General features: G+C 41.2%; 1 protein-coding gene across 2 annotated transcripts in view; it reads right to left on the bottom strand.

The window, feature by feature from the left end:
* Nucleotides 1–9,768, bottom strand: part of Wasf2 (WAS protein family, member 2) — a 75,111-nt gene that overhangs the window by 15,763 nt on the left and 49,580 nt on the right. Inside the window, exons 1-2 of one of the 2 annotated variants that reach the window (XM_013519649.1) lie at nucleotides 5,329–5,468; nucleotides 4,028–4,200 (exon numbers count right to left, since the gene is read on the bottom strand). In XM_013519649.1, coding sequence (XP_013375103.1) covers nucleotides 4,028–4,157 — 130 coding nt within the window. In that variant the 5' untranslated portion in view covers nucleotides 4,158–4,200; nucleotides 5,329–5,468. Of the gene's footprint in view, nucleotides 1–4,027; nucleotides 4,201–5,328; nucleotides 5,469–9,768 lie in introns of those variants that run through there. The other variant, XM_005394909.2, reaches the window with a different exon arrangement.

A 9,768-nucleotide genomic window follows, 5' to 3' on the forward strand; every position in this document is an offset into this window, starting at 1 on the left:
AAAAAAAAAAAAAAAAAAAAATTCTTAGTCGGAGCAGGGGCTTAGTCTGAAAGGCCAAAACCACACCTTTAGGGTGAACTGTAGTTCACCTTTCCTATATAACCTAGACAGTAAGGACAAGACCAATCAACCACATATTTTGAATTGCTGGTAAATTTAGGTCAATAAGGAGTTTTTAATCAGAAGGGAGTAAGTCCTTGCATACTGAATGGTTTAGAAAACAACTATAGGATGCTCTGGAGCTCAAAGGATTCAAATTGGCTAACCTGCTGCATTTCTACTTTGCAAGTGGAAGATCCTGTTGGATCCCTGTTCGTAATATGGCTCTTCTTATAAAACTATACTGTATCATGCTTGACCAAGTAACGGAAAATTGTGTTTGGAAGCTGAAGCAGAGAAATATGCAACATTATGGATGGAAAATAAACTAGGCTCAAAAATATCCAACTGTTCTAGAGGAAAAGAAAGTCCCAAATTTGCTGGCTCACGCTTATAATCCCAGCACTCGGGAGGCTGAGGCAGGAGGACTGCTGAGAGTTGGAGGCCAGCCTGGGCTACAAAGTATGCTCAAGGCCAGCCTGAACTGCATAGCGAGACCCTGTCTCAAAAAGACCGAAAAAAAAAAAATCCCAAATCAACTTGCTCTTAGATCATCAAGAGAGGACTCAGGATTTCCTGCTTCTTAATGAAGGAGGGAACAGCAGTGGGAGTAGCGAACCAGTGTGACATAGTGGTTTTTTCCAGATAAAATCTTACAAAGAACTCTAACATATAAAATTAGTAACACGGGGATCTCTTTTTTAAGAGGGAGTGAGGTGAAATGAAGACTTTCCCACTATCTTTTCAACCTAAGCTCTAGGCAGACTCAGAGCTGAGAGTGTGGTTCAGTGGTAGAGCACTTGCTTAACATGCAAGTTCTTGGTTCCATTCCAGCACCGCAAAGACAAACACAGACTGAACAACAGAACCTGGAAAGAGGACTGGATTTCAAATCAAAGACGTGGATTTCTATTACACCTGTATACTCTTTAACAAACTATAACCTCTCAGCCTCAATCTCATCTGTAAACTGGGGAAAATAACTATACCTCATAAAATTATCATAAAGATAATTAGATTAAAGGAGCTAAACATCTTAAGTTATCACAAAGAGATTTCTTCCTTAAATAACTGCTCACCCATGATCAATGACCGCCCCTCTTCCCCACCCGCCGTATCAGATATTGAACACAGGGCATTCATACTGAGCTATACCCTCAGCCCTTTCTATGTTTTTTATTATGGGGTAGGGTGCTGCTAAATTGCCCAGGCTGGGCTTGAACTTGTGATCTTCCTGCCATAGTTTCTCAAAGTGCTGGGATTAGAGGAATGTACCACCATACCTAGCTAGATGACTTTAAGAGGATAACTGTCTATGCCGGATGAGGTGGTAAATACCTGCAGTACCAGCTATTTTGGAGGCTGAGACAGGATGAGCCCAATAATTTGAGACAAGCCTGGGCAACAATAGTGAGACCCTGTTTCAGAGACAGAGACAGGGAGAGCGAGACAGAGACAGACAGACAGAGACAGAGATAAAATATGAATCTAAATATCCTAAGCTTTAAGCTTGAGGAAATTTTAAATATAATTGCAATCAGTGATTGGATAGTCCCTGTTCTTCAACTGCTAAAAATTACTACAACCTCTGAAAACAGAAGTATGATACTCAATAGGAGAAAACCAAAGTGTCTTTTTCAGAGTTAAATTTCACTCATTCAGATGATCAAGATAGACCCCAAAACATTAGAACATTTGTAACAGACATCATATTTTGCAAAAGATTTCAGAGCAGCCTTCAATTTTTTTTTCCCTTAGCAGAGCCTTTCAAAAGAAATGTTATGTGAAAGCAGCACAGGTAAAATTGATTTTTAAAAATACACAGCTGCTCTCAGTGAAGTATGAGTAAGTCCTGGAGTTCCCTGATGTCACGTGTCGCTCTTCCACTTCAATACAGTCAGAAAACCCAGTCTTGGCGCGTGATTTCCTAATGACCAAGTGGGGGTTCCACCTTCCCGGATGGTCACAATGCTGCTCAAAAATGTTGTCCGGCTGGCTTTCAAAGAACTATTTATTTGTCTACTTGTTTTCTGAGACAGGATCTCACTACACAGTCCATGTTAGCCTTGAAGTCTTCTAAGCTTTCATTTCTTCATTTGAAAAATGAAAATATGACATCCTATCTCCATGATTATTAAAAAGATTAAACGAGAGTATGTTAAGACCCTATCAAAACTTAGCTTTTAGCAAACGAGAAACTCAAATTCCCCATATGAATAATGTATTGTTGTTCCCCCAGTAGATTATAAGCTCCTGGAAGGTAGAAAGCATTTTGTTTGATCACTGTATCTTCTCAGCACAGCACATGAAATATACTCAACACATGCTTCACCAATGAATAAAGGGTCAGTTAGAACCAAAATGTGAGAAAATCTTGGTTCCTTGGGCACAAGCTGACCCTGGGCCTCAGACTGACTTCCTTCCTTAAAACAAGAGTGGTCTGAGTACAAGTGGGACAGTCCACAATGGCTCCCATCAACACCCTGGAAAAATACCTGAGAGGAAGCATAATTCCTGCTGAGTGAGAGTAAGAAGCATTAGCCAGATATTCTTTATCCTATGGAGAAAGAACGAGTATGTGATTGACTTCCACCCATTTGGCCTTCTCAGGGTGACAGAAGCAGAAATGATGCTTTTAAGAAGCAGCGAGGCTCTCTGCAGCTTTCTTGTGCCTCACTGTCAGCTGCATTGCTGCTGTGCTACTGTTAATGTTCCTTTGTATCAGACAGGCACTGCAGGGCTTCATTTCTTCGTGACGCTCCATCCAGGTTTCCCTAAGCCCTGGATCAACTGAGATGGTCCCTGAGCTAGGTGAAGGCTTAGCAATCTGAAACTCCATACATCAACTGATCACAGAGCACTGTCTCCTCAGGCTCCTATTTTAAAGGCAGGGCCTATTATTATCTGGGGGAATGCAGGTTATCTTGATATTTGCCTGCTTTCACTAAGGGCAGTGATGCAATAGGAGGGGTGAGGGTCTGAAATAATTCACACCAAGATGCTTCTGCTAAGGATGATCACTAAAATGGCATTTTGCTGGAGGTGCTTATGGGAGCAGGGGTGACACTAGACAAATGCAGAGCCAATCCCAGCATCTTCCCTTCCATACCTCGGCTTCAAACAAATAAAGTCAGCTTGATTCACAATGAAATTTAAACCACATGCATGTACCCCACCCAAGGCAGTCTCATTCATTCTTGCCAATTAAAAAAAATGTAGTCATGCTGGGTTTCTTTCAGCTCCAAAACAGACTGGGCTAGCCCCCATTTTTCTCCTAGAGAAGAACAGCTCCAGCTACTATTTGTGTCACCATGTTCACCCAGCTTGCAAAACTCCCAATACCCTAGAGACTACAGAAGTAATTTGTACCCTGAACTTGGGACCTGGGGGCTTGCAGCACAATTAAATGTGTGCCAGGGTAGACAAGTCGGCCAGAGTGTCTCTGAGTGCATGTTTGCTTTACTCCTCTTTGGGAAGAAAGAGGGAGGGTGTTGAGTAGATAAAGACTATTGGCACATTTGAGACTTCAACCAAGTCAGGCTACATCGAACAGCTCGTGTAATTACAGTCACATTCCTCGACCCAAGCCAGTGTTCTGTGAACCTCCCACTTACACACAGAATTCTGCTCTGTCATTCCACCTGCAGTTTTGCTGCAGTCCTTCCTGCCACCCTTCTCACAGATTTCTTTTGAAGCAGGTGTAGGGGAAGGTAGAGGGAACCTACAGAGTGATGGTAGGTAAAGAAAGGGTAGAGGGGAAGAATCTGTACCAAAAAAGGAGCTTTTCTTTGGGGAGGGGGGATGGAACACATTTTCGCATTACCTTGGGAAGGCAGATGGGGGAGAAATAGGAACAGGGGAGAAGAAAACTAAATAAAGAGCACCAACGACCCCTGAGGGCAAAGTACAGGCTCTGCAAGGCACTCACTCAGGCTGCCCAGCTGTCGGATGACATTTGCCAGGTCGATGTTGGTCACGCATTCCAGCTCATTTCTAACGCGAGGCAACTTCTGACGGCACAGGTGCCTTGGCTCGATGTTCCTAGTTACTAACGGCATGGCGGACCTGCTTCAGGCAATGTTCTGAATGATGAAAAACAACCTAAAAAAGAAATAACAGGAAAGTATTACTCAACCACAAATTCCAGGCACACTAGGGCTGTATGAGTCTTTTTTTTTGGTGGGGTGGGGGTCTTACTCTGATCTAAAACAGCTTTTTAAAAACCCTGAGTCTCCCTTTTTTTTCTTTTTTAACCCCCTCACACTCCCATCTTTTTTAAGGTTTGCTATTAGAAGACATGCTTTATAAATTTAGAAATTCTGAACTGGTGACTGCTAGTTGAGATACACAGGGAACAGAAAAACCTCGAAGTGACAACTACTGCTCCAACCAAGAGTTCCCAGAGGCAAGGAGGCACAGTTAGAAAACAGCCTGTTCAGCAAACACTGAGTGGTGTTCTTGGGGTGTCCATAACCAAAACAGATCAGGTTCTAGGCCACCCATTGTGAGGATCAAAAAAGAGCTTCTGTCATCTGATAATCTCCAGAATGAAATCAAGCTGTCAAAAGTCATTCCATTGATATACATCAGGACATGATTTCTCCAGTTCTTCCTGGATGGGTGACTGTTAATGTACAACTAAATACTAGCTGCCAGTAGCTATTAACACTACTAAAGTTTAGTCTGTAAATTGACAGAGTGAAAGAATATCAAGGAAATTTTTACATGTTCAATATGTCAAACATGATGCTGAGCCAACTGTGCTACAAGATTCCCTGGTCCTTTCTCTTCTACTCAACTCCCTTTCCCTTCCTACCCAGTTCAATATATGTAGCCAAAGAGCTCTAGAGACGGTAGAAAGTATCTGGAGTAGATCTGGAAACCTCTCAGTTACTCCTTCTTATTCCCAGGCTGAGCCCCTTTCCCAGGAAATCCCCTACCACTATAGGCTCATGCTGAGTTGTAGTTTTAGATTTAAATTTTTCTAACTACAAATTTAGGAGGTTTCAATCTCAACAACATGAATGTGACCACAGTCACGGCACACTGGGCTGATCCCGTTTCTACATCTTGTGAAACGAGAAACCTAAAGCGGCCTAACAGTGTTTGTGCCAGGGAAAATGGTAAATTCACTTTAAATGATAAAAGATAAGGTATAAAGAAACAAATACAAGCAGCCCCCAATATTATAAATGTCTCTTAAAATAAAACTTAAGCAGTTTTACTTACATCAAATCTTAAAACACCAGCTCATCACCACAGAAGTTCATTGTGAATATAAAATGCTTAAGCCAAAGTAACTATCATAGATCTTAAAAGTGAACCAACATATTGTCTGATCAAAAGGAAAATGAAAAGCCATCCAAGCTCGAAGAGGGAGTGGAACCCACTGGAACAGACTGCTTCTTGTTATGGACATTCTGATCTACAACAAGTAAAAATAAAACAGGAAGCCAGCAGCTTGGGGAACAAGATTTCCTGTCACCACCAACAACAGCCCAAGAACCAAGAGAATCAGCTGTTTGCTTATAACTTTGAACCTCCCTCAAACAGTCACTGTGTGGCAGCTGTGCCTATCTTTGGGGTGCAGAGGTGTTTCCTGAATACTTGCCTACTGTCTTAGGAAATGATTTCCATTCTGCTTCTCTGCTAAGTTCCTCCTTTGATTCAACAGGTCTTATAATCTGAACTCCTGACTTCCCAGTTTAACTCTTTCCCAGTTTTGTTTAATGTAAAGAGTATCAGATACTATTATGCAATCTTTATTAACACATGCTGAAAAAGAGTCCAGAATAAGGAACAGGCAGGAGGTTACAAAAAAAGAATCTCACAGGACTCTGTGTATCATCCTCAGGATGCCCTTAGATTTCCAAACTTCAAAATTTCTGAAAGAACTAGGAATTCAGGGTTCAGCCAGGTAATGAAATCACTGTGGCTCCCCCTATCTGAGTACTGTTACAGCTTCTCAGAGGAGCTATAGGAAACAGATCACATTGTAACTCTGTGTTGAATGTCACCACTGCCAGCACATTCCAGACTTTCCCCCTGGACATCTAGTGGAAACTGGATTACCAATGGCTATACAAATGTCAGACTGGGGGCAAGGGCAAATTCTAATATCCGAGTACTTTAACATGTATGCTTTCCCAAGTGTCCTGAGTAAGCAGACACAAATGGAGATAACTCTCATCATCTCTGTGGGGTTCACCTAGAACCAAAGTTGTTTTTGAGAAAGGGTCTCACTGTTTAGTTCAAGCTTGCCTTGAGTTCACTATTTAGCCCAAACTTGTGGCGATCCTCCTGTCTCAGCCTTCTGAGTGCTGGGATTACATGCATGTGCCACCACGCCAGGCGGGAACCAAAGTTTTAATAGCAAGATGGTTTCTTCTTGTCAAAAAACCCAGCTGTATTGGGCTAGTGGTCTACGCTTGTACTCCAGTTACCTGGGCAGAAGGTTTTTGAGTCTGAGGCCAACCTGGGCGACTTCACAAGGCCTTGTCTCACTATGTAGTTCAGGCTAGCCTTGAACTCATTATGAAGCCCAGGCTGGCCTTGAACTTCCAGCAATCCTCCTGCCTCAGCCTGGGATGTACCACCACACCCAGCTGTCATTACCCCCCGCCCCGTTTTTTAAAAAGCCATTTTAGTTTGTTTCTGAGACACAAGAGATAAAGAGTCCCTGTTGTACAGAAATACCTGTACTATTGCTCATTTTTCTTTTAAATAGTCAACGGTTGGCTGTCTTCTGCATAAGAAGTATGAAATTATGCATGATCTGAACCACAATAGTAACTTAACCCAAAAAAAGTTCTATATTCCAGTGAAGATAAACTTAGAAATGGGCAAAGAGTCTTCCAGGTTCTTGATTCAATTTAGCTTCAAGCTGTAGAAAATGCATGGGTTTTGTACCTTGATGCTGACATCTTACTAACTGTGTGATCTTGGGCATTTTTCTAGAGACAATGAATAATAAAACATATATAAAATGCCCTCTATAAAGCTTTTTTTAAAAAAGGGTAATTATTTAGACTTCCACAGACCATAGGCAAATCTTTTATAGAATCAATTTTATTCATTGATGAATATTTAAAGACACTTTTAACCATGAACATATTATGTGGTAGAATGCAAAAGTCACATAAAAAATTTAAAGATAAAACCCTAGATTCCAATGAAACTTTATGGTTTTCCTTCTGAAGTTGCTCCCAGCTATGCTCTTAGACCTCCTGAAAAAGACATTTTCTCCTCCTGTTTTTCATAACTGGGTTCCCCATCTGAATCACAGAACAAAAAAAAATAAAAATAGAGGGACTGTTTTCTCAATTTTCCTTAAAACTGTACAAAACTAGCACCATTCTAGATGCAGTAGAAAAAAATTAAGACAACAGATGCCTAATGGTGTTAGGGTTTAATTCTCTGTGGAACTCCAGTTGAGAAAGGTTCCTCCAACATCAGCAGCATTTTACTGGAAACTGTGTGGAACACTGAGTGTTGAGGAACCTCTAGATTAAGGAAATACAGGACCAGATTTGAATTTTAGACAAATCATTCTAACCTAAGCAGAAGGCTGGTGCTAAGAGCCCACTGAGAAACTCTGCAGGCTCAAAAGGAGAGAGTAGAAACAGAAAGGCCCATCATACCACCATATAGCAAACTACAGACAAGTTGCAGGAGTGAGCCCAGCCGTTCAGCCCCATTTACTGCTCTCTCCTTATAGTTTTGTACAATTATATTCATAAAGTGATAAAAAAAGTGTGTTTCCTTATTAAAACTGTTGTGGAAAAAATTAAATATATGTGTTAGTGACAGAACTAAAAAGAGTAAACTCACTGGGGAAGAGTTCAGTGGTAGCCTAGCACAGGTAAGAGACCTGGGTTCTATCTCAGGCATTGAAAAAAAAGTGACAGCTGGGTGTGGGGGCACACACCTATAACCCCAGCATTCGGGAGGCTGAGGCAGGAGGATAGCAGTGAGTTTGAGGCCAGCCTGGGCTACATAGTGAGTTCAAGATCAGCCTGGACTACATAGCAAGATTCTGTCTCAAAAAAAAAAAAAAAAAAAAAAAAGTGAGAGGAACCACCAAAATTGTGGTTCTTAGGTAGAAAAAAAAAGGGATACACGAAAGAGTAAGGTACCCTGTCTTTATGGATTCAGTAAAGGTCTTTTTCAATCATGCTTTACTTTCATTAAGGAAATTATATGTTGCAGTAGTATTTCTTAATTTGGGGATTTGAGAAGGTCTTTTGGGAGATGTTACATAGGAGAGAAGTAAGAACTGCTGAGAAGATAAAAGTTACAGGGAAATATATCTAGTTCTTTAAAAAGCTGTCCTGTAATAGAATGAATTTTCTTTAAATATGGTTATGAGTTTCCCAGCCTCTGGATGGCTAGCTATGTAACATGTTGAGGAAGAAATTCCTACAACATAAAGTATTGGTAGGTCAAACTGGGTAACATCTTCAGTGCCTCATAAATCAAAATTGTTAAAATTCTCAGTCTAGGCTTCAGTTTCCTCATCTATAAAATAATGGGATTAAGCTAAATGATCTTTTTTTTTTTTTTTTTTTTTGGTTTTTCTTTGGTACCAGGAACCGAACTCACGACCTTGAGCTTGCCAGGCAGGCGCTTTGCCTCTGAGCTAAATCCCCAGCCCCGCTAAATGATCTTTTAAAAGCTTCCTATTTCTAAAATTTCTGCATTCACATCTACCTAAACTACTTTAATCTCCTCAATCAGCCAACATGCACTGTATTCTGAACACCAGATCAGAGGCAAGTCTGGGGTGATGCACATCATGGCTATTTATCAAGTTTCCTCTCTAGGTTTAGATTCTTTCAGTTACTGCAATCAATAATATCCATACTGGCCCATCAGATGAGGCATTCTCCTCTCTCTTGAGCCGGCGAAGTTTCTCAATTGGTTCTTACCTCCAGCCTTCTCCTGCCTAGACATAACTTCTATGCTTATGCTAGAATGGGTTCTCTAAAATGCAAGTTTTTATACTTTGGGAGGGTTCCAGATTGATCTATTCTAAGAAGTCCAAAGGAAAAACTAAGCTTTTGTGCCAATTCCAGACAAACAGGCCAGACCTAGCAATCTTCATCTTCACTCCTAGCTAATTTCGCCTAAGGAAATGAGTGCCAAACAAAAGACTTGAGACATCTCTTCCTAGCCATGGCCTGCCAGTATACTGACTAGTTTAGACTGTCAGTGTCATGACAGGACTCATACTTGGAAAGGAAAACTAGATGAGAAGCTGTGTATGTGTGTGCTACCAAGGACTGAACCTAGGGCTTTTGTACTGAGCTACATCTCCAACCTTTTAAAATTTTATTTATTTACTTTTTAAGGAAAGAGAGGTTTATGTCTTGAGCCTTTCAAAATTTTGAAACAATCTTGCTGCTAAATTGCCCAAGTTAGGGTTGAACTTGTGATCCTCCTACTTCATTTCTCCCAGAGTACTGGGATTATAGGCACATGCCACCATGCTCACTTGAGAGAGTCTTCTAGGTGCTCACAAAAAGTGAGACTCTCGGTGGGTGTGGTGGTCCATGCTTATAATCCCCGCACTCTAGGAGGATGAGACAGCAGGATTATAAATGGAGCCAAGGGGCTGGGGATTTAGCTCAGCAGCAAAGCGCCTGCCTGGCAAGCACAAGGTCGTGAATT

This window comes from Chinchilla lanigera, unplaced genomic scaffold (assembly GCF_000276665.1).
Source record: "Chinchilla lanigera isolate Chin_1 unplaced genomic scaffold, ChiLan1.0 scaffold00051, whole genome shotgun sequence".
In the NCBI taxonomy this organism is placed as follows: Eukaryota; Metazoa; Chordata; class Mammalia; order Rodentia; family Chinchillidae; genus Chinchilla; species Chinchilla lanigera.